Raw genomic sequence first — 20207 nt, forward strand, 5'->3', positions numbered from 1 at the left:
TGCCGTGCTCCCCCAGCACCCTCCAGCCCCCGCCGGCCGCAGGTCAGGGACATCCGAAGGCGCACGTATTTAACATCCCCGGTGGGTTGATTGTTCCTCCATGAATTGGTGCGGGTGCTTTCAGAGCCCAGGCAAACCTCTGCTCTCCCCCGAGAGCATCCAACTCCCCAGCACCCCCTTGCACCCCCTGAAAATCCCCAGCCCGGAAGACAAAGAAGGGGATGGAGCGGGGAGGGACGTGGGCAAGGCTGGGCAGGACGGAGGGACCAACTGACGGGGGGGGAGGCACAGCACCCACGGGATGGGCGGTGGCGAACGAGCAGAGGGACCCGGGCAGACGCCCCAAGGGAGCATTTGGGACCGGGGATGATTTGAGGGGCCCCAGCCCGACCCCCCACTTCATACTCACCGAACTCGGGCACGAAGGGGACGGCGGCCTTGGACGGCAGCTCCGGCGGCTTGGTGCGGGGAAGCGGTGCCGGTGGGGACGGGGGGACGGCGGGCGCTCTGTCGGGGACGGGCACCTCCTCTTTGGCAGGGATGCTGCGGGAGAGAGGAGCAAGCGCTGCCCTAGAGCAGCCCCAGCCCTGCCCTGCCTTCCAACCCCCGTCAGAGGGGGGGCCCGGAGTGCACAGGGACCCCCAGCACAGCCCGCTTTACACCCCCAAAGGGATCAAACACCCCAAACCCCGGCAGACCCAAACCCACAGACCCTAACAGCCTCCCCCGGCAAAGGCTTCACCCTGCTCAGGTTATACCCCTGCTTTTCCAGCATGAAAATATTTTCTGGCACCCCCCTCAGCTCCCCGTCGCTGCGGCTCAGGTTCCTTATCTGGCTCTCAAGGACACCAGAAGCCGCCGACAGCCTTGAATCCCACGTCCTGGATCAGTTTTTTTTTGTGGTGGTTTGTTTTTTTTTTTTTTTCCCCCCCTCCTCCAGTCTAAACAACGGCGGCGCCGCTTCCTTGGCTGGTTTGCAGGTGGCCGTGGGGTCCCCCGAACGGGATGGGGACGGGGGGGGTCCCCGCGATGCTCCTGGGTCAGTGAGCAGCACACCGTGTCCCCAGCCCCAAAACCTTGGCCAGGGGAGAGGAGGGACCCCGGGGACCCCCCCTCCTGCCTGCAGAGCCCCCGGGGAAGCCGGGCTGGCCGCTCTCGCCTCCTTTTCTCCGCTTGTTTCCTGCCTTCCCTACAATCGCAGGTAGACGGGCAAGAAATAGAAACCTCTGCGGTTACGGTATTTTTAAGGGCAGGAATTTAAAAGGATGTTTCTTCGGGGGTCTAAAAATATGAAGCACCTGAGTGACCAGCCCTGAAGTCGGGGGGGGGGGGCAGAGGGGGCAGGCAGAGAGCAGGCAGGTCTGCCTGCACCCACCCCGAGCCCCTCGCAGCCCCACGGCCGGGTGAGCGAACCCCAGGGGACCCCCCCCCCCCAACGCCGGCGCTGCAGCCGCCATCCCAGCCCCAGCCGGCGCAGGACCCGTCTCGCTGAGCACCAAACCCCGGCACCGCTAACGGCATCGGCCCGTGCCCACGCCGGAGTGCGGCCAAGGCTGCCGCCAGCGCCCGGTGGTCCCTGGGGATGGCCAGCCCCCGGTCCCCACGGGCTCCTGGCCCCACGGCCGATGCACGCGAGCTTTTCCCGAGCTGCGGAAACTTCTCCCTCGGCTGCCTGCGCCGGAGCAGGGGGGAGGAAGGCAGCGCTGGCTCTGCTCTGGGTCAGCCTGACCTCATTTCTCAGCAGCCATTGCCATGGGAACCGGCCACAACCATCCATACATTAGGGAGTGCAGGCAGGGGAGTGCGGGCAGGGCAGTGTGGGCAGCGAGCTGTCTGGCAGCCCGGGGAAGGAGCGGTGCTCCCAGCAGCGCCAGGCAGGGGATGCCGGGGTGGGGGGCTGGCACCCAGGGGTGCGGGGCAGGGGGGGACACAGGGATGGGGGGGTAACAGTGTGGGACCCGCAGAGCCCCCGGCACCAGCTCGGCCACCCCAGATGGTGTCTGTCCCCGGGCCGGGGGGCAGCGAGCCAGCGGTACCCCGGCTGTCCCGCTCTCTGCGGGCACGGCGCAATGCCCGAGGACAACCTCGTGTTGGGGACATCTCACAAGGGTTTGGGAGGAAACTGTTCCACCCCCCCCGCCCCGGTCCTGCCTGGCACCCCCTGCCCCCCCCTCCCCACCGCAGAGTCTGGGCACAGATAACGCCCCAGTTCCCCAAAACGCCCTCCTGATGCACGGCTCTGCCCAGGGCCGTCCCCCGCTGCCAGGGTGTCCCCCCAGGCTCCGTGGGGCAGCGTGGGTGCCCCCCGCACCCCCTGACACCCCCCTCAGCCGTGCCCAGACGCTGCCGATCCCGCTCCAGGCAGGGCCAGGCCACGTCTGCCATTCGATAAGTGCCAACCGGCGCCTTATCTGCTGTCCTCCCCCCCCCCAGCAACGGCTCGGCTGGGCCCCCCCACCCAAGGCTGGGGGCAGCGGGGGGGCTGCTCTCCCGCAGGCAATGCCACCCCAAAGCCAAACCTCTGCCGGGACCACCACCACCACCCCCCCGAGCTCCCCGGGCTGTGCCCAGCCCTCGGCAAACACGGAGATGGAGCCTTCCACCATCACCTTCATCACCTCCTCGGACACCACTCGCTGTCCTCCTGCACCCCCCTGGGGCTCAACGTCCCCCCAGCTGCTCGCGGGGGGCTGCTCTGCACCCCGGGCTGTCCCCTGCATGGGGTTCACAGCCCCGCTGCTGGCAGGGGAAGCAGGGCGGGGGGGGGGGCATCAAATCCGGCCACTTTTGGAAGCTGGTGAGAAGCGCCGGTGCCGACCGCGGTGGCTGCCATCACCCCGTGGGAGGTGACATCGGGGCGCTGGAGCTGCACCCAGCAAGGCTGAGACGTCCCCGTCACCTCCCTGGCACAGGGGTGCCCAGGGTGGGGGGGACACGGTGGCTCCTGGGATGGCCGGGGGGGACGGTGGGACCCCAGAGGTGAGCGCAGCACGGAGGAAACCACAACACGCCGCTCGCCCTCGGCAGCCTCAGCACCCGCCGTGGCCCCCGGCGGCTCAGACCCCCCCAGCCCGGCCCCGAGCCGCTCTTGCAAAATGCCGACCCCACGGGGCCCTTTCCCCTCAGGGGTGGGCAGGAGGGTGCCGGCACGGGGCCCCCGCGGAGCGGTCACGCCAGCGGCCGAGCCCCACACCGCAAGCAGACGGGAGGAAGCGCCGGGGACCACAGTGGCGCAGGCGGAAGCGAGGGGAGCCGGGTGGGTGGGGTCACCCCAAAAAATACCAGGCAGCGCCGCTGCAAGAGCCCCCAGGGCACCACCGGGTCCCTCGCCCTGCCCGGGGCTGCCCGCTGCCTGCGCAGGCAGGGATGCTCTGGCTCTTCCCTGCACCTCATCCTCGGAGATCCCTCCCCTGTGGGCACCCCCGCCTCCGGGGGGTTTGTGGGGAGGGGCTTGTCCCCCAAAACCAGGGCTGCCAGGGCCAGACCCATGCAGCAGCATCGCTGCTTGCTGGCAGGGCAGCCGGGCCGGGGCAGAACCCGGCATCAGCCTGGACCAGCAAGGGGCAAGCATCACCCTGCTGTGGGCAAGCATCACCGTGCCGTGGGCAAGCATCACCCTGACGTGGGCAAGCATCACCCTGCTGTGGGCAAGCATCACCCTGCCATGGGCAAGCATCACCCTGACGTGGGCAAGCATCACCCTGCTGTGGGCAAGCATCACCCTGCCATGGGCAAGCATCACCCTGCTGTGGGCAAGCATCACCGTGCCGTGGGCAAGCATCACCCTGCCATGGGCAAGCATCACCCTGACGTGGGCAAGCATCACCCTGCCATGGGCAAGCATCACCCTGACGTGGGCAAGCATCACCCTGCCATGGGCAAGCATCACCCTGACGTGGGCAAGCATCACCCTGACGTGGGCAAGCATCACCCTGCTGCTTCAGGTCCCTGGGCAGCCCAGCAGCCTCCCGCACCCCCAGGGACCCCCGTGCTCGCCCACCGCAGGCAGCCCGGGCAGGTCCCCGACCACCGGGGCAGGGGAAGGTGTTTCGGGCCCGGCCGCACCCCCCCATGTCTGTGGGGCTCCTTTGGTCCCAGCCCGCGGGCACCCTGGTGCACCTCACCGAGGCTGGGCACCCCGTTATCCCTGGGGGAGCCCCAGGAGCCACGGCACAGGCAGCTCCAGCACCTCCCCGGCACGTGCCACCTCGCACGCCCGGCCGGGACCGCGGCTCGCCGGCAGCTGAGCCGGCACCAAAGAGCCGTGGGGGGTGACTCACGCCCGCGCCTGAATGCACCCCTTGTCCGTGCCGGCCCTCCTGCGCCAGGCCTGGCCGCGCACCGTCCCCGTCCCCAACAGCCCCGTGCCGGGGCACGCACCGTCCCCGAGGCCCACCCGGGGCCATACCCTGCTCTGTCCATCCACCATAGGCACCCAGCACCCAGCACCCTCCTGCCCTGCTCTGTCCATCCACCATAGGCACCCAGCACCAGCCCCGTACTGGATATATACGTAGAGTAACGGATCGATTTATCCACACCCGCCCGCATGCACCCACTCCAGGAGCAGGGTATAGATGCTGCCGTACGCGCCCACCAAGCAGCAGGACACGCGTACGGTGCTGCCCATGCCCACTGCAGCGACCAAGCGCCAGCACGGGTGCTCTAGGACGTATTTATGTATCATTTACACGCGTAACGTATACGCTACGCGTGCAATAGCACACACAGAGCGCCGGGGCCCCACGGCCGTCCCACGGCCCCGCTCTGGCACAGGCTGCGGGACCCCACCGCGGTGTCCCCAGCATCCCCCGGGCACCAGAAGCGCAGCCCGAGCCGCGGGAGCAGCCAGCCCTCTGTCCCGGGGGTGCCGCTCGGCCGCCGGCCCCCCGGCGAGGACACGGCCCCGTCCGCTCCGGTGCTGGGCACGTCGTCGCCAGCTTGAGCCGGGGTGAGTCAGAGCCTGGCCGGGCGCCCGTCAGCCCCGGCACGCAGCTCCCAGTGTGGACCAGTGCCCACCCGTGCTCCCAGTGCCCACCCGTGCAGACCCCACGCCGGTGGGCACGGCTGTGCCATGGCCAAAACCCCCGGGGGGCAGCTCCGTTGGCGGATCCCGGCCCCACGGCTCGCCGAGCGGGGCAGGACGGAGCAAAGCACCCCCTGCTCCCCACCAAGCCCCGGGGCGGGCGCCCACCGCCCCCGGGGGCAGGGAGCGAGGGGGGCCACGATGCCCGCGGCACCACCCAGCTGCTTCTTCAGCCGCCCAAACTTTCGGCATCTGCACAACCCTGCGGCAAGGTGCCCCCCAGCCCCCCGCCCCCGGGGCAGCCCGAGCAGCTCCCGGCCCCCCCCCCCCGGCCCTCCCTCCCGGGCCACCCGCGGGGTGCTGAGCCCCGGTGAAAGGAAACCCTCCACAGGGGCGTACGGAAAGGGCCACGACACCGACGGCATCCCTCTCCGGGAAAGCCAGGGCTGCCGGGGACCTGCCCTGCAAATCACTCCTTTCCCGGCAAAGCCGCCGTGCCATGCCATGCCGTGGTGTGCCGTGGCGTGCCGTGGCGTGGCAGCCGGTGACCCGCAGGCCTGCACCGCAGCTCTCCCCGCTCGGCCCCGGTTCGACCCGCCGGCCCTGAGGCGCAGGCAGGGGCAGGAAACCACCGGCTGAGCGGGGGGAGGCCGGAGCGGCACCGCCAGCACTGGTTGCCCGTGCAAAACCCCCAGCAGCCCCGTCCGCCGCCATCCTGCAAACGCCGCCTTGCACCCGCCGTGGCGGTGGCGGTGACATCCCTACCTGGGTGGGCGGTGAGGACCCCCGGCAGGGTCGGATCCGGTGGCGTGGGGAAGGTCCGGCGAGGCCGGCCGGCGATGCCGGCGATGCCGGCGGGGAGCGGAGCTCGTCACCCCCAGCACTTCCTGCACCGCGCTCGCCCGTGAGCAAAACTTCCTGAGCCGGCCGAAGCGGCGGCATGGCCGGTACCAAAGCGACGGCCACCGGCCTCGCCGGACCCCGGCGGCCTCCCGGCCGGGGCAGGATGGAAAAGTGACCCCAGGGGGGGGATCTTGGGGACCACCCCGGTGCAGAAATGCAGCGATGGGGACAGACCCCAGGGCTGCCGGGACCCACACGGCTTTGGCGGGGATGTGGAGCCAGGGACCCCCGGGGACACGTGCCCGCCCGCCCCATGGGGTGCCAGCCCCCCCCCCCCCCGGCTGCCCGAGCCCCCTCCCCGGCTGGGCATCGCACCCCTCACCCCCAGCTGCATCGGCGCGGGGGGGGCAGAGCACTGGGGGGGGGGGGGGGCACCACAAAGCCTGCTGGGGCACAGCGATGGGCAGCGGGGGGGGGGACAGCCACCACCCCCCGGCCCCATCCTGACCGCCCAGACACCTCGGGGCAGGGGGTCTCATCCAGCCCAGGACTGCAGAGACAGAGCAAATGCCCCCCCCCCGCCCCGGGAGCAGGGCTCTGCCTCCCCTCGGGGACCAACCGGACCCCCCCCGGCTCCGGCAGCACGTCCCTTGGAGCGCTGGGGGGTCTGGGGGTCCCGGGCAGGCGGGGGGGGGGGGTGGGCACAGTGCTGCTCCCGGGGCGTACGCTGCTTGCTCAGCACCCCGGCTGCGGCCGCACATCACCCCCCCTCGCCCCAGGAGGGTGCTCACACCCAGGGGCTCCTCTCTCCCCCCCCCCAGCCAGACCCCTACTCCCCCCCCCCCGCCAGCTCCGTGCCCGCCTGCTGCTCTGCAGGATTTTGGGGTGCAGCGGGGGGGGGGGTTGGGGGGGCCATGTCCTGGCAGCTGCAGCAAACCCAGCCCGGCCTCGGTGCAGCAAACCCAGCGCTTGCAGGCAGGAGCTGCGGCTCGGGGGGGGACACGGGGGGGGGACATCAAGGGAGGGCTGTGAGAGCTGCTCTCACCAAACCCCTGCCTGCTCTCGCGTCATCCGGCCACAGCAGCAGGCAGCTGCCTGCACCCCCTCAACCCCCCCCTGCCCGCCACGCTGCGGTTTGCTGTCTGCTGCCACAGGGTGTGACGAGTTCTTCAGGCCTCAGCGCTGCCTGCACTGCAGGCACGGGCAGGACAGGGCTCTGCACCCCAAACGCTGCCAGGCGCCGCGGGGGGGGCAGAGGCACAAGCCCGGCACAGGCTGGGGTGACCGGGTGGCCGCATCCAGCCGAGACATCAGCTCCCACGAGGCGCATCGAGCCCGGGAGGGAAAAGAACCGCAGCCCCCGGGGTCACGGACCCCATGGTCAGGATTCGACCACCCCACGCTGGGCCTGCATCCCCCCAAAGACACCCCAAAAGGGGATGGGGACAAAGCTGGGGTGTCCCTGGGGGTGACACCCCCCCCCGCATCGGGACAGTGTGACACTGGAGAGCACCGCTGTCCTGGGCAAGACGGATACAGGTCCTGCCCTGACCCCCCCGGGAGATGGGCTGGGGCTGGGGGGGTCCCCCAAGGGGTGTGCTGGAGATGTGGGGGTGTGGGTACCCCCGGGAGATGGGCTGGGGGGGGTCTGTGGGTACCCCAGGGGGATGTGCTGGGGCTGGGGGGCTGTGCACCCTCCCGAGGGTCCCACCCACATCACAGCAGCCCCCCATGAGGACCCCGCTGCCTCAGGACACCCCCAGGCTCAGGCCCCCCCTTACCTCCTGTGGGACACGGCCCTCGGGGGCAGCACGGGCGGGTGGCTGGGCGAGGGGGGGGCCTTCAGGGACTGGCACTTGGCTTCCAGCTGGTGACGCTTGGCCGGCAGTGGCGGCAGGGGGGGTTTCGCCCGGCTTTCGGCCGGGGGCTTCTCGGCGAGGGCCGGCGGTGAGGGCGCCTCCGGGGCCGGGGGGCGGCTGCGGGGCGCGGGGCAGGGCTGGGGGGTGCCACCCTTTAGCGACGGGGAGAATTTGACCGGGGGGCGGCAGCCCACCCTGGGTGGGATGGGTGGGGGCAGCTGGGCAACGCTTGCACCCCCTTCCGGCTCCGGCAGCGGGGACCCCCCGGGCACCGCCGGGCACCAGGGCTCCGGCTGCTCCCGCTGCTCCTGCCGCTCCGGCTGCTCCGGCACCGTCGCGGTGGTCAGGCGGAAGATGTGGCGTTTCAGGGGCACGGGTTTCCTGGTGGGGGGCTGGGGGGTCCCGGGGGACAGGGTCGCCTCGGCGAAGGCTTTCTGGAGCCCCAGGAGGATGCGGCGGCGGTGGCCGGGCAGCACCACGCCGAGCCGGGTGAGCGCCTCGTCCGTCAGCGCCCGGCAGTCCCACACCGTCCACAGCTCGCTCTGCTGGAAACTCTCCACGTACTGGTCAAGGTGGAGGGCCGCTAGCCAGGCGGCCACCGGCAGAGACCCCCCCTCCTCCATGGTGGGGGCCCGGCCGCAGAGACCCGGTGCCGCTCAGTGCATCTCCTGCGCCCAGCGAGGCTCAGGCCGGCATCAGGACCTGGGGATGGAGACAAGAGGATGAGCCCGGGGTCAGGATCGGTCCTAAACTGCGCGCCGGCTGAAGCCCAGGGTCCCAGCGCTGCCGCTTCCCAGCGACGCTGCCCGGTTTTCGGAGGGGCTCCTCACCGCCGACCGCCCTGTGCCCCCAGCGGGATCGGGCACCCGGACGCCGGCACCTCCCCTGAACCGGGGGGGGCTGCCGGGACGCCGGAGGGTCCCGGTTTAGGGGTGTAAATGTAGATGCCGTCCCTGCTGAGGCTCGCCGGATGATGGCACCGCGTGGCCCCCGGCCGCAACATCACGCCACGTGCGGGGGGCAACGTGTGGGCTGGGGGCTGGGGGCCGGGGCAGGGGCTGGGGGCCCACAGTGGCCGTGAACCCCCCGCAGCCGGAGCCCGGAGCAAGAAGGAGCCGGCAGAAGCCACCGGGACTCAGAGGTGACGGTGCCGAGGGGCGGCGGGACGTCCCAGGCACCAGTTTGGGGGCGGGAGGGGAGTTGCTGGCTGCCCCCCAGGGATGTCACCCCCCCCGCACACGGCTCCTGTTTACCCCGGTGTCAGGATCCGACCCTGCGCAGGACAGGAGGGCACGCGGAGGATGCTCGGGCAACTCGGGGCTAACCGACGGGGAGCCGAGTCGACCCATCCATAGCTGCCGAGCTGCTGCCGATGGGGGGGCAGTGTGTGTCCCCCCCCCGAGAGAGCCCCCCGCTCTCCCTGCCCGCGCCCCTGCCCCAGCGAGCCCGGCCGGGGGCACACGGACAGACGGACGGGCCCGGAAGGCTGCACCCCACCGGCGCCGCACAAAGCCTTAGCGCGGCAACGGGATGCTGAGAGGAGCCCCGTCCCTTCTCCGGGCTGTCCCCGGCCCCACCAAACCCGTGCCAAACCCGTGCCAAACCTGCGCCAAACCCGTGCCAAACCTGCACCAAACCCCCACCATACCTGCGCCAAACCCCCACCAAACCCGCATCAAACCTGCGCCAAACCTGTGCCATACCCCCACCAAACCCGTGCCAAACCCGTGCCACACCACCGCTGCCGGCAGGGCCGAGCCCGGTCGCCTGGGCAAGCCGTGGGGCCGGGATACCCTGCCCTCCCACCCAGGTGTGGGTGGGCACCCGAGCCGGGGCAGGAGGCGTCCCCCGGCCATGCCGGCTCCTCGCGGCACTGCCGGCCACCCCGGCGCACGCCTTGTTTTGGGTTTGCCAAAGACTTTTTTAGACCTGCTAAATAGGAGCCGGAGGATTTCCTGGTGCCGTAAGCAGGCCGACCATGAAACGCGCCTGTCAGAGTCACGTTTTCTCTGACTCAGGCAGACCTGACCCCTCCGGCCAGCGCTCGCGGTTTCGGCAGCGGCGACGGTCGAGAGGCTGCTGCTCCCACCGAACGCAGGCAAAGTTGCGCGGCACGGCCGGGTTCATCCTCCTCCCGGCGCTAACCGGGCACAGCCGAACCCGGCAGACCCCCGCGGTGGCATGAGGTCCCGGCTGGCAGCGGGGTTCACCCGGCGGCCCCCACGCCTCCAGACGCGGGCATCCCGGCACTGCCGCAGGGATCCGGCTGCGCTGCCGCTTCCCCGGCACCTCCCGGCACAGCTCGGCTTTGCTTCAGGCCGCGAGACCCGCGCGTCCATCTCCTGCCGAGGAAGGAGCGGCGGGGGGGTCCCCGGGGCCGGCCGCCCCCCACGACTCCTTGCCGGCAGCACCAGAGAAACCAGCGGCACCGCGGCCCTGCCCGCCGGTCCCAGCAGCACAAAAATCCCTGACGCAGCATAAAACGCGAGGGGCCACGCGCACGCAGAGCGGCCCTTTCCCTCTTCCACCTCCACAGCTAAAAAACCCCCAGAACCCCACACCCATTTACTATTAAAAATAGCCAAGTGACGGCGCCGGGTGACATCGCTGTCACAGGACGTCCGGTGCTGCCTGCACAGGCAGGCTTGTCCCCCCGCACGGTCCCTGCCCGCAACGTGCGTCTTGCCGAGGCAAAACCCTGCGGAGGGGCAGAGGGAAAGGCGGTGGCACCGGCTGGCGGGGGGGTCCCACGCGTGTCCCCTCCCGGCAGGAGCCAAGGAGTCACCGCGAGCGTCGCCCACTGCCACGGGTGACGGCAGCCCCAGCTCTGCGCCGGCTGCGGCGGGACAGACCCACCTCCGGCAGCCAGGAATTTGGGGTGGCAGGGGGTGGGCACGTTCCCCTGAGCCCCCCCCCCCCAGGCGCAGGGTGCAGCCTCGCCGGGAGGAGGAGTGTGCCGCGGTGTCACCGGTGCCGCCGCCGGTTCTGCTTTTGCCCCGAGTGGGAAGCGGATGGGTTTGTGCCGTGCTGACGGTGCGGGACACCTCTCCCCGTGCCCCCCGGCACCGGCCCTGCGTGGCTCCGACGGACGAGCTGCACCCGCCGGGCGCTCACCTCCGCTCGCCGCCAGCGCCGCGCACGTGCCGGCGGAGCGCCGGGGCGGCCATCGGGCCTCGCTGCTGCTCGCCGGGGCTGGGGACCGGGGACAAAGCTCCCGGCGGGTGCCCGGCACGCCGGGCTGGCAGCTCACCGGCGCTCTCCGGCCCTTCGCCCTCGCCCGGTCAATCATTCATCAGGACCTCGTGGGGTTCCCTCCTGCGGTCATCGATCATTTAACCTCTGCCCGAAAACAGACGAGAAAATTCCAGAAACGAGACCAACCCGCAGAGCCGCCGTAACCCAGCCGGCTGCCGGGGACGGGGGGGTGGGGGGTGTCCCCCCAGCCCTGGCCCCCGCCGTCCCTTTCGGCACTCAAATCCTCGCCGCGCTTACCCACCGCATTCCTCCCCGGGATTAGGCAACTCCGCCGGGGCGGTTTTGTAAGAGACTTAGCAGCCGTAAGAGCGGCGTGACGAGGGGCCGGCCGGGGCGGCAAACTGCCCCCGGAACCGGGGCAGGGACGGGCAGCTGCCTGCGAACCGGGAGCACGAGCCGGGATGCCGAAACACCCGCCGCCAGCCCTGTCCCAAAGCCACGCTGCCCTCCGTCTTCCCGTGCCGGGGATGGAGGAGCTGGGGGCGAGCGGGGACGGTCCCCGTGGTCCCCACTGTCCGTACGAGGGGCTCGGCCGTCCGCTCTGCTCTAACAGGGGCAGGGTCCCGCAGCCGCCCCGTCCTCTCCGGCCCCGCTCGGATGCGCCCAGCTTAGCGGGGGGGTTCCGGACACCCTTTTTCCCCGGCCAGCTGCACGCAAACCCCGGGGAGAGCCGAGCACCGCGCTGGGCTCCGGGCGCTCAGCTCTGCCGGGACCCTCTCCCCACCCGCTCCCATCAGAGCCGGGGGGACGCCCTGCGCCCCACCTCCCTTTCCCAAGCGGAGCTCAGCAAACACCCCGCCGGGCCCCCCCGCTTTGCAGCCACCCCACCCCCAGGCCTTGCCCCGGCTTTGCTCGCCGGCGGTGCCGGATGGCGCATCGGCCGTGGCACGGCACCGAGCGACGCTGGGTGTGCACGAGCGGCCCCGGCACGCACCACCATGAGCCAGTCGCTCCGTTTAAGGGTCCCCTGACCCCGCGCACCGCAGCTTCCCTGCCCGAGGGTCCGGCAAACACCCCGTCCTTCGCCCACCGCGCCCCACTGCTGCTGTGGGGGCCGCGGGTTTCCCATCCTACAAACCGGAGGCGAAGGGCTACGGGCAGCGGGAGCCGCGCACGGCGGTAATGAGGCCCAGGCTCATTAGATTAACGAGCTGCGTGTGTGACAGGAAGGGCGGTGGGCTCTGACTGGGGGTGGCAGACAAGCACGCTGCCTTCGCCGGCTATGGCAAAACCGTGACCACCGCAGAGGCAACCGCGCGCAGCCCCCCCCTGCATCCCGGCAGCCCCGCGGCACCCAGCTAAATCATCGTTACCCCTAACGAGGTGCCAGGGAGTCAAGCGCTTTGACCAGGGCCGGCCGGTGCGTCAGCGGCAGAGCCGCACCAAGCAGCTCCGGCGACAGCCGGGTTCGCACCGCCCGTGTGCCCGCTCTAATTCCCATCCCGACCCCTCCTCCAGCGCCGGCAAGCCGGCAGGCAGAGCAGGCAAACCCTGCCTGCGCCACGGCGGTCCCCTTCCCCAGGCCCTCCGGCTCGTTAACCAAGGAGAGCTAATTAAAGCGGGCGAAGCACGGTACCTTGGCTCAGCCGCGGTGGGTGGCCGGGGCGAGGTGGCCGGCGTGCCCACAGCCCATACCCGGCTCCCCGGCCGGCGCGGTGGAGGCTTGCGGAGGGGTCTCTGCCCGCCCGGGCACTTCCTCAAACGCCGCCTCGGCGATCGGGAACTTGCCGAAAAGCTGAGACAAGCGTTACGAGCCCCGCGCACGGGGGGACGTGTTGCAATAACCGCCGCTCGCTCGGAGCTCGCTGCCACGCCGCAAGAGCCCTCCGGCCCCGGCGAACCCCATGGTATCTCAGCACGGCAGAGAACCGCCAACCGCAGCCACCATGGCAGAGGAAGAAGCCGGAGCCCGGTGCCGGAGAAGCCCCGGCTGACGGCGGGATGGGGCAGGGCCTTCGGCAAGAGAGGAAGGAAGAAACGGGGAGGGTGGTCCCCGGAAAGCTGCGTGGCGCGGCACGGCTCCCTGGCACTGCGGCAGGGACCAGGGCACCGAGCGTGGGGTGCCCTGGGGCCGGCGGGACAAGCCGAGCCCCGGCCACCGGCGAGGAAGGGACGAGCGGCCGGGTGGCTGCCGTGTCCCCGCCAGCGCGGGAGGGCAGCGAGCCCTCACCCACGGGGGTCCCGGTGGGCACCGGGGACACGGATCCAGGTCACGGGGGGCCCGTGGGAGCGGGGACGGCCACCGGTGGGAAGGGGGTTACTCGGCCGCCACGCTCCCGGCTGCATCGGGCAACCAGCCTCGCAGCGGGGTGATTCGTACCCCTTCTGCCTACGATAAGGGTCCTCGGCCGGGACCGGGGCCGCGCGGCAGGGGGCCGATGTCCCCAACGTCCCTGCGGACACGGGGACGGAGCGGCCTGGCAGAGCAGCCCAGGACAGACTTGCCTGGTGCTGCCGCAGCCGCCGCCGCTCTCGGCCGGGAATCGAAAGCACCGCATCCTCGCACCGAAACTCGCCGAGACGAATCCTCGGGGAGCAGAAAAGCAGAAGCGCGGTCCCAGGATCGTAGCGAACCTCGGCTCCCAGCAGCACCGCACCCCACAGACCTCCCACCCAAACCGCTCCGGCGCTTCTCCTCGGCAGGGTCCCATCAGTTCAGCAGCTGCAAAGGTCTCACTTTGGGAACACGAAGCCGTTTCATTCTCAAAATCTCACGGTGGAGCACAGGCCAATAAATACAGCATGCAAATAATATTCAAACGCACCAGGCCCCAGGCAGCATTCAGAAATCAAGTTAAATCTTGCAAAGTCATCAAAATCTAGGGGTGGAAAAGGTTCTTCAGAGCCTCTTCCTGCTGCCAGCGATTCAAATCTCAAAGTGCTTCATGTCGAAGCAGCCGGGCCGGTACCCCGGCCTCGCCGCGGGCTGCGCGTGTTGCTTTGCAGCTCCTGCACCCCCCGCCTGTCCCCCAGGCTGCCAGGCTCTCTGCGGTGGGAACTGCCCGAAGGCAGCTCTGCGGGGCGTGCATGGCGGTGCGGGGCGTGCACGGAGGTGAGGGGTGTGCAGGGCGTGCATGGTGGTGCGGGGCGTGCATGGAGGTGAGGGGTGTGCATGGCGGTGCGGGGCGTGCATGGAGGTGAGGGGTGTGCAGGGCGTGCATGGTGGTGAGGGGCGTGCATGGAAGTGAGGGGTGTGCAGGGCGTGCATGGCGGTGTGGGGCGTGCATGGAGGTGAGGGGCGTGCAGGGCGTGCATGGTGGTGCGGGGCGTGCATGGAGGTGAGGGGCGTGCATGGAGGTGAGGGTGTGCAGGGCGTGCACGGAGGTGAGGGGTGTGCAGGGCGTGCATGGCGGTGAGGGGCGTGCATGGCGGTGAGGGGCGTGCATGGAGGGGTGTGCAGGGCGTGCATGGCGGTGAGGGGCGTGCATGGAGGTGAGGGGTGTGCATGGAGGTGAGGGGCGTGCATGGAGGTGAGGGGTGTGCATGGAGGTGAGGGGTGTGCATGGAGGTGAGGGGCGTGCATGGAGGTGCAGGGGGTGCACGGCGGTGAGGGGCGTGCACGGAGGTGAGGGGCGTGCATGGAGGTGAGGGGCGTGCACGGCGGTGAGGGGCGTGCATGATGGTGCGGGGCGTGCATGATGGTGCGGGGCGTGCATGGCGGTGCAGGGGGTGCATGGTGGCGAGGGGTGTGCATGGCAGTGAGGGGCGTGCATGGTTGCATGGGGTTGTGCATGGCCAGTTGGAGTGTGCACAGTAGTGCAAGGTGTGCACAGTAGTGCAAGGTGCACACGGCAGTGCAGGATGCGCATGGCGACGTGGGGTTTGCATGACCGACCGGGGTGTGCACGGCGGTGAGGGGTGTGCACGGGGTGTGCAAGGTGTGCATGGCCTATCGGGGTGCGCATCGTCGGTCGGGGGGGGTTTGGGGTGCGCGTGGCCGGTCGGGGTGCGCACAGCAGATCAGGCTGCGCACGGGCGTGCGGGGAGCGTGCGGCAGCTGTGGGTGTGCACCGGTGTGCGGCAGCAGCGCAGCGGCTGGGCCGTGCCGGGGGGGGGGGACAGGGCAGCAGGAGAGCGAGCCGTGAGCCAAGCCCACCCCATCCCCGGGCAAATCCACCACAAAAGGGGCAAATCTGCCAAAAAAAGGGCAAATCCACCAAAAAAAGGGGCAAATGCACCTGACAAGTGCTGTCGCTGCCCCGCTGAGCCCCGACCGGGACGCTCCCAGCTCCTGACACACTTTCTAGAAGCCGCCTGCAAAATAGGTCAGGACACCGGACCGCACGTGCACGGCCCCCCCACGCCAGCCCCACCGGCTGGCCGTCCCCCAGCTCCCAGGGCGCAGCGATGCCGGTGGGGGGGGGGGGGGAACACACGACCCTGCCAAAACACGGGGCGCGGGGGTCACGGCACCCCCTTCCTCCGTGGGAATCGTCCGGGGCAGCCGGCACGCAGCACCGAAACTGTGCCGGCCGCTGTTTCACCGTCCCCGGAGTGGGAAGTGAAAGTCTTTTTGGTGAAGGGCTTGACCGCTCCAGCTGCAGCGAGGCGGGGGGGGGGGCCCCTTTGCCGGTCCCCCCCTTCCTCCTCGGGGTGCAACGGGCACCCGCGGCGCAGACCCAGCTCACCCCCGGGGTCACCCAAACCCCTCTGCCTGGAAAGAGCCGGCTCAGCGGGGTGCAGCAGCACCCCCACCGCACGCACAGACACCCCCCCCCCAACCCCCCCCCCCCCGGCAGCCCGGCTGCACCGTGCCAGGGCCACCCGCCGTGCACCCCTGCCCACCGCAGCACCACCCGGCAGGATGCGGCCACGCGGCTCGTGGATGCAACCGGCGGGGACCGCGGGTCCCCCCAACCGCAGGCACCCGCTCCCCCCTTTGCAAAAAGCTTTCCGCACAGCTGGTCCCCCCCCCGCCATCACCTGCGGATTTGGGGTGTCCAAGCACCGCCCCGGCCGCTCGCGGGGTGCCCCAGACCAGGGCAGCATCTCCTGCCTGTACCGCCGGGCCGGCAGCGTGGGCAGGAGGAGGAGGAGGAGGAAGGCCGTGCCGGGCTGGGGGGCACGGTGACACTTTCTAACCTGCCCCGGGAAGCCCCGAATTATTTTTAGACTATTTTTTTTCCCCTCAAGCGTGACGTTCGTGCCGTGCCGCAGGCAGCAAAGCAGGCAGGGAGACAGGCAGCGACCCCCCCTGCCCCGGGGTCACCCCCTGCCAGATTTCACCGGCTCGGCACGCTCCCGACCGACCGGGTCACGTCCATCTGCAAACCCTCCCAGAGCGCTAACGCCAAACCTCGCCGCGGGGCCCTGCCGCGGAACACGCGCCGCAGCCACCCGAAGCCCCCGCCGCGCGGTGACGGCACCCACAGCCCTCCCGAGCTGATGGAACGGGACTCCATTTGCTGCGGGGGGGGCAGACGTGTGGCGCGGGACGAGGATAAAAGCACTCGGTACGCACCGCATCCTGCCTGGCTTTGGGATGGGGCCGGCTGTGCCAGGAGAAGAGCCGGGAGGTGCCGGCACGGAGCAGCATCGCTCCCCGCTCCCCCCAGAGCCCCCCCAGAGCCCCCCCAGCCCCCGGGGCTCACCCCCCTGCTGGGATTTCTGGGCGCAGATGGCCTGGTTCGGCAGGGGGTTGGGGGGTGGGGGGCGCGCAGGGATGCAAAAAATCCGATATCGCTAGAAACGTCCTCATCCCGGGTGTCCGGCTGCTTCCCGCAGCAGCTCAGCCCCGAGAGCCGCCGCGGAGGGGGGCACCCCAGGAAACAGCCTTCACCCCCGCACCGATCCCGGCACCCCAGTGGGACCACCGGTGGGAACGTGGCCCCCCAGCCCGTGCCGCCAAAGCCTGGGTTTTAGGGGCGAACACGGCAAATTAAAACTGCAGCCCCTGCAGCGGTGCCGAAGCCCCGTGGACCCCCCCCGGAGCGAGGGACCCCCCCCCCCCACCGTGCAGGCACGGCCCCCCAGCCCCGCACCCCTGAGCATCGTCCGGATGGCGCCGGGGACGCAGCGGCAGCAAAGCGACGCGAGGAACCGAACTGGCTCGCCGATACCAGAGGACGAAGCAACGACCGTCCCGGTTGCAGCCACGCGGCGCTGGCAGCCGGTGCCGAGCAATTCTTCAGACCTCGCCGGACGTACTGGGACGCCGTGAGGAGGAGGAGGAGGAGGAGGAAGGTGAGAGAAACCCGCCGGGGGCATTGCCCGGCGTTCGGGCGCTGTTGGCGGCGATGGGCGCCGCACGGGCGCTGCTGGCAGGGATCCTGGCAGCCCGGTAGAGCCGCAGCTGCCGGCGTTGTTTGGCCGGGAATTGGGACGCGCCGAGCCGACTCTCGAACAGAAATCTGCCAGCCGGGCCGGGGGTCCCGCTCTCCCCGGCTTCACCCCTCTGCCACCGGCCCCCCCCGGCATCCCCGGGCACGTCCCTCGGCAACAGGACCCCCGGCGAGCGCGGGGGCGACGGCTAATGCTGCACCTTGCCGCCCCGCTGTCGGCAGAGCCTGGGCCCCCAGGAGACTGGGGTTGAGCTGGGTTATACTGGGGTTGAGCTGGGGGCTGCTGGGGGGGGAGCTGAGGTGTGCTGGGGGGAGCTGGAGCACACTGGGGTTGAGCTGGGGAATACTGGGGTGGAGCTGGGATGCGCCGGGGTGCATCGGCCGGGGGGGGTGGGTACAGCCCTGCTGTAGCTGAGCAATTTGGGAGCAGCCAGCGCCCCCCCACCCCGCACCCCCAGCAGCTCACGGTCCCCCCGGTGCCCCCACTGCACCGCGCGGCCCGGAGAAGCGGGTGCCCCAGCAGCGCGTGGGGTAGCGCGGGACAAGCATCACCCCCCCACAGCTGAGGAGGTGGGGGGGGGGTGTCCCCCCAAGGCTGGCTTTGCACCCCCAGGTCCCCCGGCATTGCCCCCCACCCCGGGCAGAGCCGCAGAGCACCGAGTACCTCTGTTCGGCAGCAGCCGGGGCTCCGCGGAAGATGCCGAGACCCCTCCCGGGGCGGGGGCGGGCAGGGCCCCCCCAGCCAGGCACGGCAGCAGCCCTGCCAGGCCTGAGCTTGTTCCCGCACGGAGGTTTGGCCGCCTCATGGAAACGGGAGCCGAGGGGAAAACCACAGGGACTTTCCCAAAAAAAAAAAAAAAAAAAAAAAAAATTGGGTTGGGGGGGGGGGTTTCCCTCCCCGCTCAGTTCCCAAAGCCTCGGCGAGGGGAAAAAATGAAGCGGGACAGTTTGGGGACGCGGGGGGAGACGTGAGGTTCGCCGCGGTCGCCCCACATGGCTCCCCACGGCGGGGGCTGCGAGCCGGCCCGGGCGCGTTGGGCTTGGGCTGCCCAGACAATGCTCCTTTCATCCCGCAGAGCAGCCCGCGGACGGGGACACGCTGGCTGCCCGCTCCCGGGGCGGGGGGGGACACACACGGTCCCCGCAGTTTCGGCCCCTCGCCCACGCGAGGCCGTGCCCCGTGCAAGGAGGGGCCGGGCGCAGCAGCACCCGCCGGCCGATGTGTCGGGCTCAGCCCCGCGTTTAGGGGACGATGCTCTGCGGGAGCTCAGCCTGTGGGGCCGGTGTCTGGCAACCCCCCCAAAAAAGCGCCTCTGCTGCCTGCATCCCCCTGCTCACAGCATCCCCCCGCTCCCCAAAGCCATCGCATCCCCCCCCTCGCAGCATCCCCCTGCTCCCCAGAGATGTCACATCCCCCCTCTCGTAGCATCCCCCCACTCACAGCATCCCCCCGCTCCCCAGAGATGTCACATCACCCCGCTTGCAGCATCCTGGCTCCCCAAAGCCATCACATCCCCCCCCCGTAGCATCCCCCCACTCACAGCATCCCCCCGCTCCCCAAAGCCATCGCACCCCCCCCCCCCCGCAGCATCCCCGCCCCCCAGGCGCTCAGCGCCGTCGCTGCAGGCTCCCCCAAGCCGTCAGCAGAAGACGAGGGTGCTGTGGCCTTCCCCAGGCGGTGGGGTCACACGGACCGCAGGGCACCCCGAGTCCCCCAGGGGACCGGCAGCTGTGCAGGGGGGTCACCCCGGTGAAGCCGAAGCCTCGCACACCTCCCCGACAGCGTTTAGGGGGTCACCAACGTCCCCCCAGCCAGCAGCAGGACAGAACCAGCCCAGCACCACAGGGAACCCCCCGGCGCAGCCCTCCCGTACCCGGCAGAGCCACGTCCTCCACCTGCGCTGCCGATCGCCCCCATCCTACCTGAGCCCCCCGACACCCCCCCGGGCACGCAGCTCCCTCGGCACCCCAGGTGTTCCGCCGCATCCTCCGCTCCCCTACGGAGCCGGTTCTTCTCGCAGGCCCCCCGACGCCGAGGCTCTGGCAGCACCCCCAACACGCCAAAGACCTAAGAACCCCCCCGCGAGGGGTTTTGCCCCGTTATCTGCCCCCACCGCGCAGCCCCCCCGGGGCCGGAGCCGTCCGCAGCGTGGTCCTGGCTCCGGTTTTGCTCCGTTATCGCCCCGCACGGGGGTGGAGCGGTGGCCGGCTTCCCTTGTTAATTGGGTCCTATTTTTAATTCAGGTTCGGGAGAGGTGCGGGGGAGGATGAGGAGGATGCAGCAGATCGAAATTAACGGGCGGAATCGGAAGCGAGTCCCCGGTGCCCAGCCCGGTCCCACGTGCGACGGCACGGTGCGACGGCAGCACGAGGTCACGCCTGGCGCTGGGGTGTGCCGGCTGCGCGCCGGGAACGTCGCATCGGCTTGGCCCACCGGCACGCTGCGGCCAGCCGGGCCCCGCCGCTGTGCCGGGGTGCAGGGGGGGCTGCGCTGGCCGTAACCGCGTGCACCGGCAGCTTTGCACGGGGCTGCACCCCACGAGGAGCGGGGGGGGTCCCAGGGCTGAGCCTGCTGTGGCCGGGGTCCACACAGAGCCACGCTCCTCTGGGGGTGCCAGCCTGTCCCCCCGATGGAGCATCCCCTCTGACCCCCCCCCCGGTGCTCCAGGCACCCCAACACCTCGCAGACCCCAAACCCCTCTCTGCACCCCAAAACCAACCCCCCAGCCTGGCAGATCCACTCCCGCACCAGGGGCGGGGGGGGGGGGGGGACCCGCGGTCGGGGTCGGGGGTGTCCCCCCCCCCGCAGCGCCGGGACGGGGTGCGCCCCCGGAGCGGTGCCCCCCCCCCAACCCCCCCCAGCCCCCCCCCCCCCCGCTCCGGCCGGTGCCCAAAGTTTGCGGAGGAAGCAGCGGGGGGGGGGGGGGGCAGGGCCGGTGACCC

At 70.7% G+C, this 20207-nt stretch overlaps 1 protein-coding gene across 12 annotated transcripts in view; it reads right to left on the reverse strand.

Moving 5' to 3' along the window:
* Positions 1–19203, reverse strand: part of LOC129200227 (arf-GAP with Rho-GAP domain, ANK repeat and PH domain-containing protein 1-like) — a 49912-nt gene extending 30709 nt beyond the window's left edge. For 3 of the 12 annotated variants that reach the window (XM_054811549.1, XM_054811550.1, XM_054811547.1), the window contains exons 1-3: positions 15907–16043; positions 7651–8430; positions 410–543 (exon numbers count right to left, since the gene is read on the reverse strand). In XM_054811549.1, coding sequence (XP_054667524.1) covers positions 410–543; positions 7651–8351 — 835 coding nt within the window. In that variant the 5' untranslated portion in view covers positions 8352–8430; positions 15907–16043. Of the gene's footprint in view, positions 1–409; positions 544–758; positions 823–1480; positions 1691–5791; positions 5984–7650; positions 8431–12559; positions 12597–15906; positions 16045–19187 lie in introns of those variants that run through there. The other 9 variants (XR_008574829.1, XR_008574830.1, XM_054811548.1 and 6 more) reach the window with 8 other exon arrangements.
* Positions 19204–20207: the final 1004 nt, after the last annotated feature.

The sequence above is a fragment of the Grus americana genome, unplaced genomic scaffold, assembly GCF_028858705.1.
Source record: "Grus americana isolate bGruAme1 unplaced genomic scaffold, bGruAme1.mat H_1, whole genome shotgun sequence".
NCBI classification, from domain to species: Eukaryota; Metazoa; Chordata; class Aves; order Gruiformes; family Gruidae; genus Grus; species Grus americana.